This window comes from Emydura macquarii, unplaced genomic scaffold, assembly GCF_026122565.2.
Source record: "Emydura macquarii macquarii isolate MOO-44397 ecotype Brisbane River unplaced genomic scaffold, CSIRO-AGI_Emac_v2 contig_71, whole genome shotgun sequence".
Classification (NCBI taxonomy): domain Eukaryota; kingdom Metazoa; phylum Chordata; order Testudines; family Chelidae; genus Emydura; species Emydura macquarii.
Genome location: NW_027130208.1, coordinates 13,580,243 through 13,605,107, shown reverse-complemented (window position 1 = coordinate 13,605,107; position 24,865 = coordinate 13,580,243). Strand labels below are relative to the sequence as shown.

The 24,865-nt window shown below is 41.2% G+C and overlaps 1 protein-coding gene across 1 annotated transcript in view; it reads left to right on the top strand.

Annotated features, from left to right (window-relative positions):
• SUMF1 (sulfatase modifying factor 1) overlaps positions 1-24,865 on the top strand; it is a 62,501-nt gene that overhangs the window by 20,230 nt on the left and 17,406 nt on the right. The window contains exons 4-7 of the mRNA XM_067542796.1: positions 2,824-2,906; positions 5,350-5,472; positions 6,519-6,633; positions 7,913-8,026. Of these exons, the coding sequence (XP_067398897.1) occupies positions 2,824-2,906; positions 5,350-5,472; positions 6,519-6,633; positions 7,913-8,026 (435 nt within the window). The remainder of the gene's footprint in view (positions 1-2,823; positions 2,907-5,349; positions 5,473-6,518; positions 6,634-7,912; positions 8,027-24,865) is intronic.

Sequence of the window (24,865 nt, the reverse complement as noted above, 5' to 3'; positions counted from 1 at the left end):
TGCATATGTATGTATGAGAGAGACAGGACAGGATCTCTGCCCAGTAGAATGCACCCTCTAGGTAAGGAAATTCCTTGCAGGATAAGTGAAATTATAAGGCTCCGGGGCTGTGTAACCTTAATCTCTCTGTCTGAAAAGCCGATTCAGACTTGAGATACCAAGCCTTGTCACTGCATTAAATTGACCTATCTGTGACTGACTTGATTACTAGTAGTAATCATTCAAATCGACCTACAAATGGTCCCCCCCAATGAAGTCTCAATAAACATTCATTCCAGCAGCCAAGGCTGTGCGAATGGAAGTGCTGTTGTGCAGAGCTCAGGAGTATTCTGGGATTCCTAGCAGGAGAGGCTGTGTAGTGTAGTGGGTAGACTCAGGGCTGGAAGTCAGCAACTCAATCCCACTTCTGCCACTGACTTATTGTATAGTCTAGGGCAAGACCTTTAGCCATCCACCTTGGGCATAAACCCCACTTGGAGTTGGGGAAGACTATGTTGCAAGTTTTTGTGAAGATTAGTTTATCTGTCAATCTTGCAAGTGTAAGCAATGTGTCTTTGCAAAGTATTAACCACTTCCTTAACAGACTGCACTTTATTCCCCCTTCTGAAATTTCCATTTAAGATATGCTGAGGAGTAGTCAAGGCCACACAGCACATGTGGCTGAAACATTTAATTATCCTGCTCAAATATCTTTTCCCTCCTCACTGCTAATCCCCATGGATGCAAGTAGCATAACTGGCATCATGCTTCCCTCAGGAAGTTGCTGCTAGCTTTCAGATTGCACTGTCTCTGAGTGGGAGCAGTAGCGGATCCTTCATAAAAAGTAACCCCAAGATGGACAATTAAAGAATAACCTGTTCATAAGGGAAGTTTCTCGCTGCTACTACTACCTAGCTTTTGTAGTGCTTTTCATCAGTAGATCTCAGAGAGCTTTACAGAATTCAGTATCATTATCCCCATTGTACAGATGGGGAAACTGAGGCACAAAGGTGACGTGACTTGTTCAAAGTCACTCAAGAGGCCAGTGGCAGACTAGAATCTGGGTCTCCTGAGCCCTACTCTGATGCTCTATCTACTAGGTCACACTGCAAGGCTGTTCGTGGTTGCTTGCGTACTAAACCATTGAGAGTTTGTCATGATTTTCCTTATCCTAGTTAATATAAACTGTGGATGTTCTTGTTCAGATGCATATCTAAACTCTTTAAAAGCCTGCTCTGCCAAGCCATCTTGGGGCGGGTCAGGTTATTTGCTCTTAGCGCTGCCACTTGTACTTGCTGTGATCTAAGCAGGCATGATCATTTTGTCTCAACTTGCCACAAAGTCCTTTCATTGAAGTAGGCAGCACTAGCTTATATGTAAACTGTAATACAACTCCCCTGCATGTATTATTCATACTGTATGCATCTGTTTTGGAAGTAAGAGCAATTTTATGATCCTTAAACTATATCAGCAACTACAGAAACAACTTACCACTCTGTTTAGAGAAATATTGTGCAGTAATGCAGTCATCAAGTGTTTTGTGTTTGGCAGAGTAATGCCAAGCTTATAGACAATTCGAAAATATTAAAATTGAGATTGTTTTGTAGTGCCTCTGTCTCCACCTACTGGCAGCTGATAGCAAATCCTTAAGATCCAGATGAGTGAGTTAATTAACTGGAAAGAAAATGACAGGGTGCTGGCTGAGCCCTGTGGGTTAAGCCAGCCTGCGGCCACTGGAGCCCTAACTAAGAGGGGAGTGAAGCCAGCTGGGAGAGCCTGCAGGGTTGGAGCTGGCGAGAAGTAGCTGGTAGGCTCACTCAGCCAAGCCCTGTAAAGGCTCATGAGAGCATGGCAGCAGGGGCCACAGCCACAGGGTAAGGGGCGAGTGCTCAGCCTGCAAGGGCGAAGCTGAAGATGGAGGCAAGCTGCTCTGATTAGGGGCTGAGGCTGTGTGGCTATCTGTATATAGTTGGGGGTGGGGAAGCCTGTAAACAGAGAACACTGGTGGGAGCATGAAGTGATGGCTGACTGTGGTTTGTGAGCGCAGAGGACCTGACCAGCAGGGGGGCCTGTGCGGACCTGCTACATGTGCTAAATGCAAGTCTTGACCTTAATTGAGGGAAGTCATCAGGGTGGTGTTTATTTTGTCCCAAAAATACTGAATCTGGAATTAGATGCCATCAGACCAAACTGGTGAACAAGTTAAAAAAATAAACTTTTTAGCCATATCATGGACAGGAGATAGCCTCGCATAGCACTGCAAAGGGATTGCTGGGATGCTCAGTTGACATCTGACTTACCAGCTTGATGTGCTCAGAAAAGTTTAAAATAGTCAATAAGACAACCTGGGCAAGCTTCTCAAATAGTTCCAGGACTCCGAGATGACCCCTGAAAATTGGTGGGAGGACAGAGCTGTCAGACACAAATAGCCTGCTCAAGATTGTCTTCAGGAGGGTGAGCTGCAGTTCCTAACATTAGAGACTTCGGAAAACCATTGGATTTCTCTCAATTGCTTCAAAATCTTAAGTAGGTCAATACTTGTGAAAAGTGGTCATTAAAAGAACTTTGCAGATTCAGTCACTTCACCTCCTCTCTGCTGTTCTCCACAGTGGCTTTTGTTTGGCCATTAACGCTATAGACTAAACATATGACCCTTAGTTGGTTAGAGATTATCTTCCACATAGTGAGTTTGGAGGCAGTAGGCAGGCTTCTGAGCTGTGAGCTTAAAAATGAGGTGTAGTCACTTCTTCACTGTTGTCACATGGATGTTTCCCAGAATAGCCTCTGACTGGGAATTTAGAAGGCCTTCAACATTCTTCTTGATTATACTTGGCCTGTTTTCAGGTTGCAGCTGCTCCCTGGTGGATGCCTGTTAAAGGAGCTAATTGGAGGCAGCCTGAGGGACCAGATTCTAATATCTCAAAGAGGTGAGCCAGACATGGCCTTTCAGTTTTAACTGTGGTATTTACTTTGTGGCTGTACAAACTCAGCACGGATGGTGGGAGGCATGGTTTGAGAGAGGCTTCATGCTGTACTCTTCCTATTGCTTCTTGGTGTATAGACAATTTTTTCTTCTATTTGCATATAATATTGTAATTGGGACTGCTTAAGCATGTGTTTCAGTTAAAGCATTAGCACTTGAAAGCACTAATAAGCTCTGTCACAGCAAGATAAAATATACTATCTAGGCACTTCTGTGTTGATTTAAAGCTTGATGGGAATTTATGTATCATGTTCAGTTTGGATGGTCTGGGACATGCCCAACTGAGAGAACGCTGGCTGAGATCAGCAGAGGATGCTCTGGCTTAATCTGTCTTCCCAACCCTGCTGCATCCCCTTGCATTATAGAAGAGTTGCATGTAAGGCATCCTCTGAGCATGCTTCATGGCTCAAAAATTCAGAGGCCACCTGTTTTACAGAGAAGGACTTGGGATACAGGGGGGAAGGTAAAATTTTCAAAACTGTTTAAGCAATTTAGGACCCTAGGGACTTGGATGACTTAGGAATGTAGGCACTTCTGAAAGTGTAACCCATGGACTTTTAGCGGTGAATGGAATGTGTGTACATTCTTCAGAGGTAATCTTTGTGTAGTGCTGCAGGGCGATACACTTATGTGGATATAAATATTGTTCTTGTTAAGGAGCTTGTGTTGTGTTTTTTATGCATTGATAAAAGAAATGATGATGATGAAACCGATGATGATCAGTAACTTCGTGTTAAGGGACTGGTCAAAGTTTCAATCACCCTCAATGCATCAATGGGATTTTTTTTTAAGACAGATTTTTCAGCTTGTCTGGTGGAAGCTGGCATATTTCTTGAATCCCTTAAGGATGGGGCCACATCACTTGAACATCATTTGATGGCTGGTGCACGTAGTTATAAATCCATTATCTACTCTCCAAGGAGGAAGAAAGTAAATTATTTGAAGCAAAAATAGAGGAGGTGGTGTCAAGAGATGAGGAAAAAAAAACAAGGCAGAGAGATTTAGGTCATAGTCAGCAGTTAACAGCATTGGAAATGTGCCCTCTGAACCTCACGTTTTGTAGGAGTTTGTTGTGAGCCTGGCCTATCAGGCCCTGTACAACTAGAACTATAGGCCAACTACAACTATCTTTATCCCTTTCTTCAAACTTCCCATCACACAGAAATATTCTAAAAGGCAGAGAAAGACACACAGAATGAAGATTAGTGGAGACTGGGAGACATGAACTAGTGAGTGGAAAAGTGAAAGGAAGGCCAGTAGATAATACAGTGAGTCAGAGACCTTGTGTATGCAACTCTTGTCCTAGAACCTCTAGTTCGCTTTGCTAGAGGCTTGTGGTAGAAGAGGGATGAGTGTGTTGGGGGGAAGGGCAAGGGTATTGTGACCAGGATAAATGAGACCTTCCCCTTAGAGGGCTTCAACACAGTCCCTTTTGGGTAGGGGAGGCTGTGAATATGTGAGCAAGATTGTGTGGGGATTAAAACAGAAAACATGCAAGTCTTTTGTAAAAGTCTGCCATAAAAAAATCCTGCTTCTGTTGCCAAATTACTGCAGCTCCAAAATGATGGGGTTTGGAGTGGCAGGCTAAGTGGGGGAATGGATGGTATTCCCTCCTGCCATTACCACTCCCCACCCCCCAAAAAGTAAATTTCTTTAACAGATTGGGGGAGGGTTGGGGAGGGGAGGGGAAGAGGGAAGAAAATAGAAAATTAAAGTAAATAGCAAAAATTATTTAAAAAATAATCTAACTCTATAAACCTAACCTGCCCCATCCAGAGGCTACTCTTCCTTTGATTCTGTTTCCTAATGAATTACAGCATGCCCTTAAAACTAGTGCAGAAATGTGGGCTAACACTGCAGTCTCAAAGGGTTTTTGGCCTGAGCCTGTGAGGTGCTCATAATCTGCTTTCACTGAATCCAATGGGAGTAGTTAGTGGCCACTAGCTCTAAAGATCCCTTCCTAAATTGAGTCTGGGTAAGGACACAAATGGGCATGATGGGGGAAATGCAAGAGTGAACTGGATCTGTGGGTAGAGTGCATAGTTGTAGTGCATCATGCTTTTTATGTACAAATTCCCCCTCTCAATTCCTTCTTCTGACGCTTGCTATTTTCCATTTTGTATGTGTTTCTTTCGATTAATGCTCTGCTCTGGTATTAACTTCAATAATGTCTTTCCTGTAAACTAACCGGTGCACCCCGTTCAGTTGTAACTGAAGTTCCAGCGTGAAGGATATAAACGTTCCATATACAGTCTGTGGCCTATTGTATTAAATCATGATGTGGTCTGAAGATGGTTTCATAAAATGCTTGCACTTTTGCAAGGTACAGCTAAGAGGCTGGTTGACAGTGCTGATGTCCTCATTCTGTGTCTTTTGTTGCTCATCAGAATGGATCACCCAGTTCTTCATGTCTCCTGGAATGATGCTGTAGCGTATTGCACGTGGGCAGGAAAACGATTACCCACAGAAGCTGAATGGGAGTACAGCTGCCGAGGAGGCCTTGAGAATAGGTACTTGTCAAGACTCTTCCCTCGTGAATGTGTAATATTCTGATATCTCACCACCCAGAGAAGAGCAGTGTTTGTTTTCCCTAACATTTTTCTTGCACAGGCCCATGCATCTTCAGTAAATGTAACACTACTTTATTTTGTTTAGCATCCTTTGTTGAAAGCGTATCCCAGAAAATGCTTTAGTCCCACATAAAGTTGGAAATAAATAAAAACTAAGAGACAAAGTACAACAAGACTGAGATTGAGATGGACATGATGTAAGAATACTATTGCAGGTGACAGGAGATGTGATATAGAAGGCTCTTGCCTCCAGTCCCAAGATTGTTCAAAGGATCAGAGAAAGCCAGCTTGATGAACAAGGACTTGAGATGAACAAGGACGGGGCAGAGGAGTAGAGAGAATGAGACCCTAAGTAGTCACAATTCCTTTCATTGCATGGACACTATTGGGTTCATATGTCAGTCATTTTGTATATCCTAAAACATTATTTTGTAGACCAGCAGATTATGCTGCAGAGCTTCAATTGCACTACAAGAACCATCATCCCTTTTAAGGCTTATTAAACACTGTGGGTTTAGACAGATGGAGTTGGAATACGGATTGTATATATTCTATATGTCCGGCTCCTCAGATGTAAACTATGTAGAGAATATTTACTCTGTAATTTCTTTCTTCTTGTAGCTCCAATTTAAAAACAAAACAAAAACAAAAAAACTGACACAGATGGGATTTGAGTTTAATTTTCTAGGATCAACTCTACTTAAAATAGTTTAACTTTTATTTGTATATAGCAGTAGTGCTGCCTGGTTAGACGACCATATAAGTCCAAAACATTGACCGAGCACGTGCACTCCTCAGTTTTTTTTTGTTTTTTTTTTGAGTGCTCCACATGAAACTAGATCAGCAGTTTTTCATTAACTAATCTATTAAAAATAGCTCTTTGAGACTGGTAGCAGTCCTCTATGTTACCCTTTTCCCCTTCTGTTGCCTTTTATTCTAAAGGCTAGCCATATTTGACAGCTTTTCTCTTGTGTTTCTTCCAACAGACTCTTCCCATGGGGCAATAAGCTTCAGCCAAAAGGTCAGCACTATGCCAATACCTGGCAGGGAGAGTTCCCAATAAGCAATACTGGAGAGGATGGTTACAAAGGGACTGCACCTGTAAGTGTGTCAGAGCATATTAGCAACATGGCAGCTAACCTAACTCTCTTAGAATTGAGGGGTACACCCAGTGTGATGGGTAATGGGGTTTTTCAGTAGGTGTCTGCCAGTGGAAGGACACTTCTCGCATCTTGAGCTTTTCAATCGATGAGATATTTCGTTCCAGCCACGGGTGTTACAGTGAAAAAGGGTCTTCTGAAGGTTGCCATCATGCAGAGTTTTCACCACTCTTAAAATGGAGAAAGACAGTGTATTTATTCCTACAAAGTGCAAAATGGTGGCTAAAAATTACTTTCATTTAGCTTTTTTTAGTTCCTCTAAAAGTTAGCTATATTTCTGCATTTGAGTCAAAAAAAAAAAAAAAAAAACAAAAACTTCCAGGATGTTGAGTGTGGCATAACTTGCCCAGAATAAACAAAATGTTCTTTGACATTGCAGGGTTTTTGGCTAACATTTGGGTAAATACTCCAATTTCATGACCTCTGGAATGATGTTTTTTCATTTGGGTATTGGGGAAGATGTGAACTTTACTTCCATTTATAAAGGTTAGGAGTGTCTCATAGGGAGAAAGCCACAATGTTTGTTAATGCTTGCAAAGGAAATGCATGCGGTGGTCTTTTAGACTTTTGTGACTCCTGGTTTGAGAAGTGGTGACTAAAAGGGAAGTCAAGACAGGCAGAAGCCCCTCTCCATTCTCTTGGTGGGAAATCTGGCACTCAGAAATGGGGATGTAAATTGGTGCTTATAGTGATCCACTGGAGTCTAATTTCCATTTAAAGTAAAATGCACTTATGTGTCTGAATGTAGATTAGAAAATATTCCAACATCTGCTCACTGATGCTGGTTGGAATTTATTGTCTTGTAATTAAATGTCTGGCTCTAACAATAGCAGGTTCAGCAAGAAGATAATTTATGGTTTAACAATAGTATCTGTAAGTGTGGGGGAGGAAACCTTGAGAGTATGTTGTCATTGACCATAACAATGATGGATTTGTACTGTCATTTAAAAAGAAAACATCAAGGTTTTCAAAATTCAGCCCTTTTGCAGGTACAAAACTGAATCCTCATCTCTGAGTATAAATCCTGATTAAAATAGCTTTCTTGTTCCTGAGCCTCTGTATATCTGCATGGTTAACTCATTAGTATCTGATTGAAAGATCTGAGAGAAGAGACATCTAGTCCGTGGATATTTACTGTGTTGGTCATCAGGAGTTAAATGATATTTCGTGCTGCAAGACTGTAATAAACGATCTTTCAACACTATCTGTACTCCTTGCAGGTTACAGCATTTCCTCCAAATGGCTATGGCTTGTACAACATAGTGGGAAATGCCTGGGAGTGGACATCTGACTGGTGGGCTGTTCATCATTCTGCAGACGAAACTCACAACCCAGTGAGTATTTTTTTTTTTTTTTTTTAATTTTAATATCAGATGTGCTGTGACATGCCCTTCTGGTACTCTGCTTATCTCCAATTAAAGCTCTCTGTGCCATGTGTGGAATTGGCCATGTTCTGGTGAGTCAGGATATATCGCCTCTACCAGTGGGTTACTTTCTACAGTGACATGTAGCATTTTCTAATTAGTGTGACATTGTCAATTCTGAAGGTCCATCCAACGTCTTGGAATTGAGTATTTTCACTCTAGCATCAGACTGGTGAGCACTAAGACTTGCTAGTGCTGCGGGATTACTAAAAACAGTGACTTCCTGGTTACCTGAAGAGAGTGTAAGATGTAACAGAACTGCATAGAAAAATGTGATCCAAGAAAATGGGACACTTGATAGCTCTGGCAGTTGCAAAGCATCAACGGACAGGTTATAACTGATCTGTGTAGATTGATATATTAAAACGTTGTGAGTCTCATTTCATGATTTTAAGGTCCTGGATGAGTCCTGGATGTGACAGTTGAGTCAAATATTAAATGACTTTTTGGAAGGAGCTCCCACATTGTCAAGGTATTAATTTGGAACTGATGAGTTATTCCTTTTCTTTGGGAGTCTTTTATTAGTATTGGCTGTGCTACTTTTTTTTTGGCCTGTCTGGCTGCTTCCTATTCCAGTCTCTCTCAGCAGACTCAAGTTCCTGCATTACATGTTTATTTCTCCTCTGATTATCAAGGACAGCTGAACCTAGGAAGTGAACTATATTCTCTCCCTTACAGTGCTTGGTCTGTTCATATACAGCTATCTCTGAAGAGAGAACTGAAATCAATCCTCTCTGGGCAGGGATATCTCAGACTAGAGTGAGTCACAAGCATTACCCCTTAATCTCCTTCAGACACATTTTAAACTGCAATATATGGTAATTATGATCTTCTCTCTTAGTTGCCCCTTGATATAGTCATAGCCTTTTTTCGTAGACTGCAGGGGTCCTTGTGTCCTGACCCTTTCAAGAAGAGAAAGTGGTGAGCAAAGAGAAGTCAGACTCATTCTAGAGTGTAGGCATCACTGTTGCTTTCCGTCATATCCAGGAGGCAGTTGAATTGGTTGCATATGCCAAAGCTCACTAACAAATAACAATCATGCTGTCCTATTTCAGGTTATTTGTCATTGGATAAAAGACAGACTGTGTCCTAATCTTGTTCCTTGTGTTATGCATGTTTAACAGTATAGTGCATGTACTTTACTGAGTAATTTTTAAACCTTCAGCTTTTTTTGTTTGATTTAGATCATAAACTATTCTGGTATTGCTGGTCAGTCTCTCACTGAGCTGGTGATGGCCAAGACCTTTCTCTTCCCTTCCTCATGTACCTGCTGTTTGTCCTCACAAAGACCTCTATGCTTTCAGCACACTGAACTAGTGCAGGGAATGCTTAGAGTATGAATGAGAACTAGGTTACTTTCTAGTAACCAGAGACTACAGCACTTCAAAAGATCGATCACGTAGCGTCCACGTGTGGTACTGTATGACCTTGGATCATCTGGAAGTAATTGCAAGTGCATTTGTAATTCCAATTCATGGTTTGCATATACAGTTGAATGTTGTGTGCATTAACTTCAATATTTCTTGGCCTTAAAAAATCTTCTCCTCTCCTCCTTTTCTTTTTTTCTGTATAGAATTCCATGGTATCTTCGCTTCTCCCCCCGTCACTTTCATTGTCTGTTTTCCTTCAGTCTCACTTCTTGTTTCATGATAATTATGGTCCAGTCTTTTGACAGTGTATTAGAAGTGCAAGCCTTTAAATGCAGGTTTGTCTCTGTTCATAAAGAAAAGGCATCATCAGTTCACCTAGACAGCAAAGGTCCATTGCGACAATCCCCTATGGCCTCTACCAATGGCTTTGTTCCATTCACATCTGATGTTAGCAGATGAGCCCATCACCAGTTTGTTGCAACCAGCTTAGCCGTGGGTGACCGAGTAATCTTTCAGTTTTGGGGTGGCTGATGACCGGAGCGTATGTTCAGGGCACACTTAATCTCTCTGTGGGCTGGAACGGAGCTGTCCATGTGAGTTACGTGTCCCAGTAATGAGGACGGATGGCAGATGATGTCTTTGATGCTGGGGAGTTGAGTTCTGGAAGCAACTTTGCTGTTTCTGATGAAGTCAAACCAGTTTATGTGTAATAGTTGCCTTTGACAGCGCATGTGGAATGCCTCCAGACACTAGATATTATCTTTAAGTAGAGTCCAGGTTTCGTGGGCCCTTGCCCTTATAGAGGGCCAATATTATGCCCTCCTTCCGTTTGGCAGGTACCTTCCTGCTCGTCCAGATCCTGAGAAATAATTTATGTAAAGTGATACTCACTTGCTCGATGGCGCATTTCAGTAGCTCTGGTGGAATAAGGTCGCAACCTGCTGCACAACCGTATCAGAGCTTCTTAATTGCAGCTCGTACCTCATCCACTGATGCTACGGGGTCATTGACTGCAGGCTCAGGCATCTTCAAGATCCTGGCTGTACGTGGCCTCTGGGTAATTCAAGGTGCTAACAATTAGTACTTCGCCTTCAGCTGCGTGGCCACCATTGCCGTTGACCTGAAGGCTTCATCTTCCGCAGATAATGAAGACTCTTTTGCTGCCCAGTCTTCACCAGATCCTCGTTCGCCGACTGTTTCAGGGTTCGTGACAAGCCCTCATGGCTACCATAACGGCTAGGGGGAACAGGTCCCACCTTCACACTGTCAAGCAATCCCCTACTTTGGTCGTTGCCCACTCCCCACGAGCTAAGACGTGAAGTTGGACTTTTGGGGTGGCATAGAGAGGATGAACTTGAGGAGTTTCAGATGAAAAAAGTTAAGACTAAAGAGAAATTCTCCTGAAATTTTGGAAATCTTGATGGGAATGGGTGGATGAAGCATGGTCAGACTAACTGTTCCTATCAGCTGGAAGGGGGAAAACAGAGGGCCAAGCACAGCTTTCCAAATTCTGTATCCACGCCATAAACTGCGTTCAGTGGCCCAGAACAGTGCATGAACGCCAAGCATGCAGACTCTTGAGGGAGGAGAGAGAGATTTTTTTCCTCTCACTTTGAGAGACAAACAACATCTGTGTGTTTGGAAGGAGCTGGGAATGAACATGGGACTAGCAGTTTGTGGCATAGTGTGACTCTTCCCACCCTTCCTCATCTGTTTAGTTGAGTGGTTGCTTTGATTTCTGGCCATTCACATTCCTTTACATCATGGATTTCTTGTGAATATGTCACCAAGGAATTGGTAGGCTAAGCAGTGGACTGTGATCTCTCATAACAAGAAAATACCAGCTGTTGAAGTCGTTTCTCCCTTGCTATTACCGATCACCCAAGGGAGTTAAAAGTGGCACTTGGATCAACCAGGCCACCTCCCTTCTGCAAAATAAAAGCACTATGTCTGGGATTTATTGCTGAGCTCTGGAATTTCTATGTGGCACCTTGTCAAAGTTTTTTCTGTAGATAAAGGGAATAGCATTAATACTTTGCACTTCTTTACTCCTTTTTTAAAACGTATTGCATGCTTTGCTTAAGCACTCACCACCATTATATCAATGTCATTCAGCCTAATTTTTAGATGGGTAAACTGAGGCACAGAGTGGTTCGTGACACACAAGGTCACTGGCAGTACTGGGAATAAATCCCGGGAGTCTTGACAATCAGTCTACAGCTTGCTGCTAGCCCACGCATACTCCCTTTGTCACTAGCTAGCTTCATTTTGTATATTTTTAAAATTTTCTGTTTTTATTTAAAAAAATCGAAACCAAATACCAAATCAAAAAACCTTTTCCATGTCTGCTCTGCCTTGCTGTTCTATTACCTGTGGAGTGAGTACCGTCTGTAGCTTGACCTTTGGGCATGCCCACACTTAATATTAGTGCTCCCACTACGTCCACTATGTAGGAGTCTCTTCTTCAGCCAGAACATGTGGTGGTAGCATTGCTGCAATCTCTCCGACATGTGACTGGTGGAGCAGCTTGAGTCACTTTCTGCTCTTCTGCTTTCTTCCATATTCCATTAATCATAATAAAATTGGGACATATTTTCAAAAGGCAAATGCCTCCACAGAATTTTTGAGTTTCCCACGTATTAAAAGCCCCCTCACACTTGCTCCCGTGTAAATCAACAAATTGATTATTGCATGCAATTGCCCATAAATATAGGTGTTTTTCCTGCACAAATGGTTAATACACAAACTTTGCAACACACTTCCAGAAGCCTTTCTTAAAATTTGGCCCAAAATGCATATTATTAACCCAGTGTTTAGGGAGTTTTTAAAATTGCTTATTATTTATGTCATTGCTGTAGAATAGTCTGTTTTGAACACACGACTGAATTATTGAGTTGATACTGTAAATTCATAATCAGGTTACTCTAATAAATATCTAGACAACTACATCTGAAACATGCACTGATCTTTCATTAGCAAGGGTGCTAGAAAACTTGTTCCAAATATAGCTCTTTTCACAACTATCAGTGCCTGGAAAAAAATTATGCACTTTCCTTAAGTCAGCAGTTAAACTTAAATTTATATGGACGCTTGTGTGAGAATTTCTAGAAGACAATAAAATGTGTTGAACAGATATGCAAATTCTGGCCTCTTATGGTGCATGTTCACGCACGTGCATGCATATGGTGAGATTTTTTTCAGAAGTGCCCAGCATTGGCCTAATTTTTATTCTGATGCCATCTGAAGTCCATGATAGAAGTCCTGGGAGAAGTATTATCCATAGGGCTGGTCTACACTTACCCAGCGATTCAGCGGCAGTCGACGGGAGTTACGCAAGCTACTCTGCGTAGCTTGCGTAACTCCCATCGACTGTTGTGCTTCCCTTCCGCGTGCCGTCTTCACTGCACTGCGCCGACAGGAACTGCGTTCCCGTTGACACAGCGCTACGCCACTTGAGGGGGTGGATTAACAGCGTCAACTTCTGGATCGATTGAGCAGGTCTTCACTGACCGCTCAATCGATCCAGATAGGTCGATCTGACGGCGGCAACTTTGCTGTCGTCAGTATAGATGTGCCCATAGTCACAGAAAGCATTTTAGGGGCCCAATATATTTTTAGTAGTAAAGTGTGAAATGACCGTAACCATACATTCCAAGCATCAAAAATAGAGGCCAAAACTCTTTTTTGCCAGGTGCCTAAAATGTCAACCCAGGTACACACAGTACATTCCATCTGGATATAAGACTGGGCCTCACAAGTCTAGCTGAGACAAAAGTCAGAAACACAGAAGCCATCAAGCATTGCTATTTAAGTCCCCTTCTCCAATATTCTTTTAAAAGACGCACTGGCCACATTGCTTACAAAAAGCACAAAGCGTCTGGATGAACATGTTCTACTTTTTGGCTTTATAAGCCATTTTACTACTGAGGGTGTGGGAGAGGGGGAAGGTGTCAGTCAGTCTGTGTATCTAGCAGTCCTGTAACCATGTCCCACGCTGTCCTGTCAGCAACCCTCAGTCCTGAGCCGAAGGACTATCGGTAGGGTCAATTTACATTAATTCCTGATCTCTGCTAAAGGGGTGAATTCGAATCTGTGGTGGCGGCGGCTTTGTAATTTTATCCACAAAGTTCCTGGTTAAAGTACCAACTTGTATCAGAGAGGTAAGTGACGAATATGGGCCACCAGATTTCAGCTTTCTTCAGAAAGGCCCCGTTTCCTTTCCAAGCCCTCTTCTGACATATTTAGGTGTGACCTTTATTGCGGTTCCCCCACCCTCTTCTCTCTCACTCACATACACTCGCATGCTGCATCAATGCATACATTCAAGTGAAAAACCCAGAAATACCAAAAAAAACCTCTAGCTAAAGGTGCGTGTTTTTTTGTTTTTTGTTTTTAAAGGATACTGAAAAGCACACAATAAAGGGTTGTTTTGTGTTTTCTTTTCCCTGTTCAGTATTTGCAAGTTTAACAGCACCCTTATTTCTAGATGATTGAATGGGTAAGGCGGCCATGCCAAAAGAAATAGCATATCAAACTTTTAAACCACAGTGTCATATCAGTGCTCAATCCACCACACCATAAAGAGTTTTAAGAGACTGGCGGGTTTCTCTGTAGTGTTCCATCTTCACTAGAATAGAGTTTTGGTGTGAAATATTTCAGTTCTGTGCATATGAAATGCTTATTTTTGTGCTCTCATGTCACTTGTGCAGTTACCACCCTGGTTTTTTTTTTTAAGTTTACCTTTTCTAAGATTAAAATGCTGATTGCTACTCAGGTGAGACGGATAGGGCAGTGCATTCATGTTAGTGAATTCACGTAGATTCACGTTAGTGGAGTAGGCGCACTACAGTAGATCCCAGATTCCAACCCTAAACCTTTTCTCATCACATCGTGTCTGGATTTTGGGGATAAGAGCCTGTTTCCTAACTCGTATCTCAGTTATTGAAAAAGGATTTGAAATGCTCAAGAGTAGTGCACCCTCATTAGAAGGACTTCTTGGAAGAAATGCTGCTGTATTTGCAACATCTGTGCAGTGGTGCTTCAGCACTGAATTAAGAGTGTTGAGATATGAGAGTCATGTACAATTTCTAAGCAAACTAATAACTGCTTTAACTTAGCTTCTGAATTCAGTCCTGACATTTCCCCCCTTGCACACTGAAAATGAAGAAGTTTTAGCAATGAGCTCTTTTACTTGCCAATTTTTAATTTCTTCAAGTTTTTAGGTTTTACTGCTTCAGGGACAGATTTTGAGAGTTAATGGTGTTAGATTTCTGAAGATAGAGCATTTATGAAGCGAGTTCTGACAGTATATTCTGAGTCAACAGATACAGAAACTGAATCCCATAATAAGAAAAAAAAAAAAAAAAAAAAACTACTCCAAAATAGCTAGGCTGCAGCAACTTCCATGGTATTAAAAATGACTTGGAATCTGGCAGATATGCGGCTACATTTTTTAAAAGCCTCTCCGTTTCCTGAGCTGTATGCAATCAACTTAAGCCACATAAGAAGTGGTCTTTCTGCTTAAAGATGAGAAATGAAAAGGATTTCCTAAAAGAGCCTGCAATGCTCAGTGTGGCTGAAATCTGAAAACCCTGTTGACTAAGGTGCGGAGATGATATGGCTTATTCTGTGTCCATACTGAAAGCACAGCACTAACCCAAGGAAAGGACTATGCCTCCAGCAGTGCCAAGAGAACAGAGCTCAGGGTTGAGCTTTGTCAAGCTTCAAATTTTAAAATGTTGCAACAAAATTGAGGCGCAGGTAGTGTGGCTTTCCACCACTTTTTGAAAAAGACCACCAGTGTGGTATCCAAGAATTCTCTGTCATTTTCTCAATGCTAGTTGATGGACATCCTCAGCCCCTCCTAAAGGAAGAGAAGAGAGAATCAGGAGTCAGATCAATTCAGCTTGATAAAAGGAGAAGGCTTTCTATTTTGGAGAATATTAGAGTGGGGGGAAGGGAAGAGTGGGGAGGATCTTAGTCCTCAGCTTGCCAGACAGCACTAGGGCTCTTCTATTCTATTGCAAGGCTGTTTAGATGTCCACAAAACATGCGAGAAGCTTTCACTTTGACTGGTTGTGTTCTGCTACAACATAAGATGCAGTGGATGAGGAGTCTGAAGATTCCACATCCTTTCCTGCAGCTGATTTATTTTTCCTAGGTTCTTGTATTGTTCCTATCAGCTCTATAAAAACCAATCAGATACTGTGGCCCTTGAGAAGCTGTCTGACAGATGTAGTTACTCATGTGACTTTGGCGACTATTTTGGAAGAAACCAATACTGTTTTGGTTGCAGACAAAAAGCTGCTGGTGGCCAATGAAAAAGGAAGAGATTAAAGCTAACATAAGCTTTTCTTGTGCCAGGGTCACCTCTGATTTTCTGATAGAAAACATAAATTGCTCATGAATTTAGTTACTTGTATAGGTAGTGACTTTTACTAAATGCTATTTCTTTGAGACATAAATATCAAGCAGATTTTATTTTGAAATCCAGTTCCTAACAGATTTCTTGTCTAATGTACTGTAATGTCCCGTTTTCATTTTGGCTTGAACAAATAAAAGGAAGTTGTGAATTTAACCCTCCACATCACAGCATACAGCACCGGTAGAGAGCGTATACCATACTTTGGAAGGCTTTGGTAACTGTATGAAAACAAAGGATAAATGAATCTTGTTGTAGTTTAGATTACAAATTCAGTATTTACAAGTCAAGAAGATGAAGCACTTTATATATGTGACTATTTGTCCAGAACACACTGAACGGAACTCTGACCAAAGCTTTCAATTTACTTGAGATAAAGAATGTTTCTTTTTAGTTATCAGTCCAAATAGCCAGTGTTCAAGGTAGTAGCCTCCTTTCTATTGCAACAACCTAGTACATTGGAACTTTCATATGTACGTGAGGGATCCAAAGCAGAGAGGAACAGGAACAGGGCAACATAAAATAGCTGATTTAGGAGATCTCCTTGGATACATTATGTAGCTTTATCAGCAGCAAACTGAGAGGCAAATGAAACCATTGTGAAGCTTTCATACATATGTATTCGATATATTTCAAGTGGCATAGTGTGCATTGCTTTTAGTAGCGCAGACTTTCTCAATTATCTGTTGTGATGGTACTGCTTTTCTTCTGGCTCCCATCTTCATTTATATTTTGACTCTTATTGCAAACTTGTACATTTTTAATATCCATTAGAAATATTTTTAGGCAGACCGAAATTCAGATAATGGGCCAAATCCTGCCTGCCATCGTGCCACGCCATTGACTGCGGAACTTGACCTAGTCTAGTGTATGTAGTAATGGATTCTGGGGGCTTGTTTGTGTAAGAGATTTATCTGATAGAGCTGGTTTTGGGATATCAAGTAGTTAACTAGATGTTCTGTTATGAAATAATTTGGCTTGAGTTGCAGGACATCTTTAAAGATAGGAAGGGAAAATAATCCATTGAGCCGCATTGCTTAGTCATGCAACTGCAACTGAAATTTGTTTCTATGGCGAAACTGTGCTGAGGGAGGTGCAGATACTATCTAATAGAGAAGAGAATGTAAAACTGATACTTTGACTTCCTACTCCTAACTGCAGCATTAGCAAAATGTTAGGGGGAGGTAGGAGGGGGAAAAACCAGTGGCAGTGCCAAATAAACTGGTCCCTTAATTTTGAAAAAGGATTTTAACTGCTTGCTTTACCATCCTGTGTTTTCCAACAGCTATAGAGTGTCGAGATCATGAGTGAGAAAGTGGTGTAAGGCAACTAAGCTCACAAGAAGGTTGGTCTTTGCAGTCATTGTTAGTGTGTGTGAACCCAGGACCAAACCATGTCAGACTTGTTTTGTGAAGTGTAAATGATCAGCTTGAAAAGAGCAACAGAGCGTATGTCTGATCAATAAACCATGATTCCTTCATGGAGACTGACTGCTTTAATTGTAGCAATTTCTGTCTTATAGTTACTCTAGTTACTGGATGACCTACAATTCTATATTAAAGACATAATTTAGCACAGCATGGACGGACTGGCAGCGTGGATGACTAGTGTTGTGTGGCAGGTTATACTCAAGGTTTGAGAAAACACTTGGGTTTATTTGTCTCTGAACTACTGATAGCAATAAAATGCTTATTAAAGCACTTCTGCAATATATTTTCATACTCCTGTAATTAGACCGCATTATCTTAAGTCTTATTTTATTCATCACAAAAATAAACTGAACAAATGACCAATTTGTGACCTGAAATCAGCCCTTAATACGTCTTCTGCAAGTTCTGTGTTTAAAAACAAAATAATCAATTTGAGTAAAATGTGGTTAAGGTAGTTTAACAATCTCTAGGTTGAATTGTGGATGAAAGTTTTGACAACCATAACCCTTTTGCTTACGGATGTGGCTTGGACTTACCCATTAGTAAGTTTGTTTTTAGACTACATGCTTCCCACTGGTTGCTGCTGCTCATGGGATAATGGTGTAATCTTTAATCCCTGATAATGGAATGAAAGAGAGAGGATATAGAGGTGCCCACATGAGTCAGATGTGACCTGTAGTCACCGTTCTCTGGGTAACTGCAGGGTGAGGGCACAGCTAATCAGCTACATGTTTTTGTTATGGGTGAGCTCAACCAAGCAGGTTCTCTCCATCTATTAAGGAGGATAAAAGTATGAGTAAATATTGACTGTGTGTGCTGTTACCTTGTATTACATTGTAAATTAAAGGTATGGGTAAATTCAGGTGGGGCCTTCCAGCTGAAGTAATAGAACAGCCCTATACCCTTGCTTTCTGATATAAAACCCATAGGTGTATGCACCAGCCCAGTGAAGCAGTTGATGTGGGGCTTGGCTTCACTGGATGACTTTTGGACATCTAGAGGCTGCACTTTACTGTGGAGCTGTGTTTGAGTTCTGCAGAGTAAGCAAAGTTGTTGTAATACACCTCAGCCAGCCAGTGCTTGGACAGAGATGGTGTGATGACTCTGTAACTTATGAATCCTGTCCCTTTGCCTGATTATTGTTTTCTGTATGACTATATTGATGTAGTTTGACAGCAGTCTGTCTGGAAAAAACAGGCAGGAAGGAAAAGAATGAAGATAAGCCACCTCTCAGTAAACACTTGAGGGTTGCTAAGGGATAGTGCCAGAATCATTCGCTGCAGGACTCTGGCTTGATTTCCAATTGAGGCTACAGAATTAATTTGGACCACAAGTGTCAAAGCCTGAGAACATAGAGGAACGAACAAAAGAACTATAGCAAGGTTTAAAAGGGTGTGTCTCTCTCTCAAGCAGTAGTTGTACAGGGAAACAAAATTGAAATGTGGATGCTGAGGATATCTGAAGATGTTAGGGCTGCTTAGGCTACCATCAGGATATGTTAAGCCTTTAGGTAAGACACATGCATGTAGACTGTTGTTAACCCTCTTCTCTAAAAGCTTAGTTCCTACTGCTAAAATAAACAGTTACTTTTGTTTTAAGGAGACAATCTGATTACTATAGACCACTGGACAGTCTCCTGAAGGGGAGAACCACAGGTTCCAGAACTCAGTTGGAATAGCACGATAGGAACGATTGATACCCAGGGTACTGTAGCCAAGGGCCCAGTCTGAGTGGGAGAAATGTGAAAGTACACCTAGGGACAGATGAAGGCACAAGGCATAAGATCTAAGGGGGATGTACACGGGCCAGGAGTGCAACTAGCTCTGTCACTGTGACATTTCATTATCTAGTCAGGGTATAAGTACTGCTGCAGCTGTCTGCAAAACAAAGAAGAGGGTTAATGGATAAGGGGCTGCGGGTGAAAGTAGTGACTCACCAATTTAAAGGAAATTGCCAGAGAAATGGTGAATAGAACTGATGTATGCACTTGCCAATGATGACACTTGTCATAAGTGAGCTTTGTATGAATTCATGCTAAGAAATAAAGCTCAGACTTTCGAAAGGTGCTATTTTACGTTCTCTTGATAAACCAATTAAGGGGACTTCTGTACTAAGCACCATGGTTTCTGCAGCCCCCAGAAGCTGTTGAATGTGAGCCTGAGTACTTGACAAACTTCTTGATTGTCTTCTGGTGTTAATAGCTTCCAGTGCGTAACATGTATTACACTGTTTTATTTTACAAACAAGATCCATCCCTTTTACATGTAACTATCTAACTTGCTGCAGAAAGGTTTCCCTTACCATACCGCATTTTACAGGAGATCCTGTCCAAGCTCTTTAACTACACCTTGCGTCAGGAAGTCTTATGAAATAATTGAGGGCCAAGTGAAAGTCAAATGCAGACCTTCAAAAGAAAAAAAAAACGCCATCTGATTTCAGGCTGCCTTAGGGTAGACATTGTGGTGTAGTGGTTGAGAGAGAAAATTATCCATCAGTGTCTCTCCAACACAGAGGCTTGGTAGCCTAAGAAACTTATTTATGCCTTAGCTTTTCACAAGTGATATTCCTCTTATGAGCATATAAACTCCTATCATAGATATTCTAGAAAAGCGTCTGTAAGAATTAGGATCTGGCATTTTTTCAGTCAGTTTTACTGCATTTTCTTTGTATAAAGCCCTGGGGTGATGGCTTTAAGTTAGTGGTGGGAGGTATGTAGTAGGTGCAGCTGGGTAGGAGAGATGGTGGAAGGTGCAAGGTAGGTAAAATGACATCCAATAGGACTGGATCCAAGTGTCGAGAACTGCTAACTTTTTTCTGTACTTCTCCAAGTGCAGGTTGTTGTATTAACTGTAGTCCATAGCACTTTAGTGCCATACAAACAATAAGCCCTTTTAAAGCCTTGTGACAAGGATTGTAGTGTTTTACCCATTTTATACATGGAGGATCTGAGGTTCAGAGAGATGAAGTGACTTGCTAAAGCCATAAATTATCTAAGTGGGAGAACTGGGGGATCCGGTCTCTTCGTTCCTGGCTTCCATCTCCAGGCTCAGTCCACCAGGCCATTTTGCATCACATTTCTGCAAGGGTTCATTTCAAACCCAGGGTTTTGGTGTCTAAATTCAAACAGCTGGTATTCATGGGGATATTTACTTCATGGCAGAATTATACTGATGTAGTTATGTCCTGTGAGGATGTTCTTATTCTGTTGTTATAAGAGTACCGTTTTCCTTTTTATCTTCTCTTTCAAAGCAGCCCACACCCCACTGTTGAGGACTTCAGTGATATGTGGAGCCTTTTAGAAAGAAGCTGAGCTGCATACTGTATGAAGACATAATCACTGCCTGTGTTCAGTCATGCAATTCTAATTGTAATGCAATAGGTTACGAATGAGCTTTTATACACTGAATTTTAAAACTGGGCAGGGTAAGGGAATTGACTCAGTTCAGGAACTTTGGAGATCTGAGGGTTTTTTTGTTTTTTGTTTTGTTTTTTAACACAACTCGCATGTACACATGGGTAAAGTGTGCATTTGCACAGCTCATAGTAAGTGCACTCACAGCTAACAGTGGGGCCCATCAGACTTGTAGTTGGCCACTTGTGTGCATAGTTATTTGCACATGCAACTGCATGTGCATATTTTTGCATATGCATTTTGATGTGGCTGATGTTGGGCTCCTAAGCTCTCCCTTTCATGGTGATCCTATTGATACAATGCAAGACATGGAGGAAATTTCCTCAAGGTTTGTTGCTGATGAGAAGCAAAGTTAGAAAAGTATAATTGCCCAATAAGCAGTGGGTGTAATTCCAGCTCATTTCTCTCACGGTCTACTTCAGGGAGAGCTTTCTCAGTTGTTATAAAATAACTTCTTTATCTTCAGTGATTTGAAAGGATACATTAAGAAGATGATGTTCTGTAATGTAATAGATCTCTAAAGAGAGAACCACGGTGGAGGCATTGTTACAGCTCAAGTGGGCTGATAAAGCATTTCTATGCTCTAATCTTTTTTCAGAGGCTGGGACTTTTAAATTTAATTCATGCTTTGTAAAAAATAGCTGTCTAAGGCTTAATTTTGTCTGGCACTGGATTTTTGTAATAAGACTGATTTTAAACCAAAGAAAATGGTATTTGTATATGCACATCAGTAACAGGAGGCATAAAATAATCACATAGATGGACAAACGCTTCTTTTAATCCCAGATTAGCATGCTCTTTCTAATTTTAACTGGGTTGCTTTTGAGCTGGCAGCAGGAGGGGCTGCTGCTCTGAACTCTGTGCTCGCTTTTCTATTGCTTTTAGTGGGGAATCCTGCTATCAGGTTTTTTTTTGTTGTTTTCATGCAGAGCTTGGGTTTTTTAGGTAAATGTTCTGCTTTCTGTCTGTATGCTATGCTGGCTTCCCCTGAAATGAGATGAACTTGCTGTTTACGCATCAGTTGCGCTTGTGGTGGCTTATCTTTACAGTGAGAGACGCAACATATTTGCGTCAAAGGCTTTATGGAGTCTGTCATGGTTCAGGGCAGCTGCACCTGTATCTGGTTCAGCAAGGGTACCCACTCTCAGACTTCCAGTTCCCCAGCTGTTGCCTCTTTTTTTGCATGGAGATGTGTGTGTCTCTCCTTCTGACCTGGGCATTTCTCGGCTCCCTGCCTTCCCATTACATTTCCCATACATTTCCCAGCAAACAGACCTACTTGCTTTCTCTCCTGAGATTGATAACAGAGTGATCACTACAGATATGTTACCACACAGAGTTTTCTATGCAAGCCTATGTAATTCTTAAGGTAAAAAAGCACTACAGAGAAAACCTATTAAAATATTGAAAGAACCTACACCCATGCTAATCAGCTTAGCAGAGTTCATCCCAGCTCTTCCTAGGTTCCGGCAAGAGCAGTCTTTCAACACCCCACCTTAGGGGTTTCTTTGTGGTTATAGCTCATCAGAACTTTAGCTTACAACAAGCACACAGTCTTATGAGGTCTCAGTGGGCCAAGTCCTTCCTTAAGGATTGGGGCTTTCTGTAGATCGGGGGCCCTGTCTGTTTGCTGGGACTTTTATCCAAAAGTCTTTCCTCTGTCTGTGGGTCTCGGAGAATCCAGTTTGATCTAGTCTGTGCATATCTCCCAGGGGAGGTCTCAAAGGCTGATAACAGGAAGTTCATTAGCATATCCCCACTAGAGAAGGTACATGCAGTTCCCCAATAACACATATGCTGTTGCATTTTTAATACAATGTACCCCAAAGGTGTTAATTTAAGCTTTATTGAATTAGAATTAACTCAGTAAAGCTTATCTGAATTCCATCAGGTTTGTTCAGTATATTACAGGACATTTTATGTTAGAGTCCTTCTCGCCAGACCTCGGAAATAGAGAATAAGTAATTCCCATGACGAGCACAAATCATGCAGGATATACAGAAGATGAGCTGCTAATTTTTCAGCTGCTGTACATACTTGGAGCTGTACATACGGTTTTGGAGCACAATCAAGTGTTGTACGGTAATGCTATAAGAGTACCTGTGGCACTGTGCAATCTCCTTCTAGAATGTACTCTCTTCTCCTTAGAAGAAAGACCATTACAAGAACTGTAGTGGGAGAAGAGTGGAGGAAGTACAACTGTGTTCCCATTTTGTCACAGCGGGATTCACCTCACCCATGTATTAAGTAATGGACACCATGTGGTCTGTCTTGACACATTGGATCCACAGCTGTATCTGATACTTGGTAATCTCCTTTACCCATGAATAAATTGTGCTCTAGTCCAGTCGTTTGGAAACTGTGGCAACTTCAGGTAAATTTACAAAATGCAGTCAGTGCAATAGCTTCTGTAGTGTCCACTTACTATATCATTTGAGGGTATTTCCACTCTCTTTTCAATATGCCACAGAGATGTTTATGCCTAAGTCTTTTGAGATGGAGAAACTGGGAGATTTGGCAGCTAGGCAGGGGACAGTGGTGATTTTTGCCTCCTGGCAGTAAGCTGTATGGTTCTCCTACTGTGATCAGCAGTGAACTGGTTAAGGTTTCATAATTAACATCTCTTAGGAAGGAATGGAGTAGTTCACACCTTTTAGAGCTATTGCCAGATTGTCTGCAGTCTTAGGAAGACAACACTACAGTGCCAGAGGGGTAGCCCTGTTAGTCTGTATACAGCAAAAACGACGAGAGTTCTGTGGCACTTTAAAGACTAACAAATTTTAATATTTGCAGACATAAGCTTTCGAGAGACTTCAGCTCTCTTCTTCAGATGCAGTAATACAGAAAATAGGTAACACAGAGGCATCTGAAAAAGAGAGCTGAAGTCTCTCGAAAGCTTACGTCTGCAAATATTAAGTTTGTTAGTCTTTAAAGTGCCACAGAACTCTCGTTGTTTTAACACTACAGTGGTTTGCCCTCATGCCTTGTTTTCCCAAGCCTGTCATCCCAACTAGGCTGGAAACATTCTTCTGTCAAATGAATGTTTAGATATTGGAGCAAAATTCTGTAGCAAGAAGTGGATCCTGTGGGATTATAGAAAACCCATGGTAATGGCATTAATTTTTGCTTTATTATATGATTAAATATAGTGATCAAGGATCTTTTGACACTTTTTTGGTCAGAAAATGCCAGTTTGTCATAACCTAAAGGGTTTTGACCTATATGAATTTCCTGTTTTTGAAAAAAAAAAAAAATTGAAGAACAGTTTAGAAACTGTCAGAACATCTAGTTTTTAGGTGTCTTTTCAATTAAGTTTCCATTTTTTGTGTCAAACTCTTCATTTTGAAATCCGAATTAATTCACAGTAAAGGTTTAAAAAGCTTTGATTGACTGACTAAATTAAAAACATTTTTGGTTTTTGAAAACTTTTAAGGTTTTGACTTTTCATCCCAATTTAGAACAGGAAATGTTTTTGAACTATCAAATTCTCATATGCTGGGAAGGCAGCTGTTTTCATATCCCATCCTAACTCAAAGTAAAGCAATGACCAGTGTATCTAGTGTCAAGTGTCCTTTTTCATTGGACTGAGTCTTTACACAGGAAAATAGGATGGCTTACAGGAGTGGCCATGTTGTAGAGAGGCTTTAAATCTCTAGATCATGTGTGTTAATCTTGTCAAGGTTAGAGGACTGTTACTGCTTGAATCCGTCAAGTAATTTGTGTTAAATGATTTTGTTGTCCGTTAACCTTTTTGTTCTCTATGCCTTTCTATTCCATGCGGAACATAAGGCCTTCACACCCGCCTTCCATCTTTGCTGCTTTCCTGCTGCAGTCTTAACTTATTCCCATGTCATTTTAAATACGTTTTACTTCAGCGTCTATTGTGAGTTTCCATGTTCCCATCAGTCTGTCTCATTGCCTGATGAAATCTGGGGGTTCCACAGCCTGTCTTGCTATATCATTTGGGTCTTTCTGCCACGTATGTTCTAGCAGTGTCCATTTTTGTTGCATAATTTCCTGTCCTGTCGATTTTGTCCTCCTCCAGCATTCTTTGTAATTTTTTTGGGGGGCCCCTCCAGTTTTTACACTAAGATGTCCTTTCTTTGGCAATTTCAT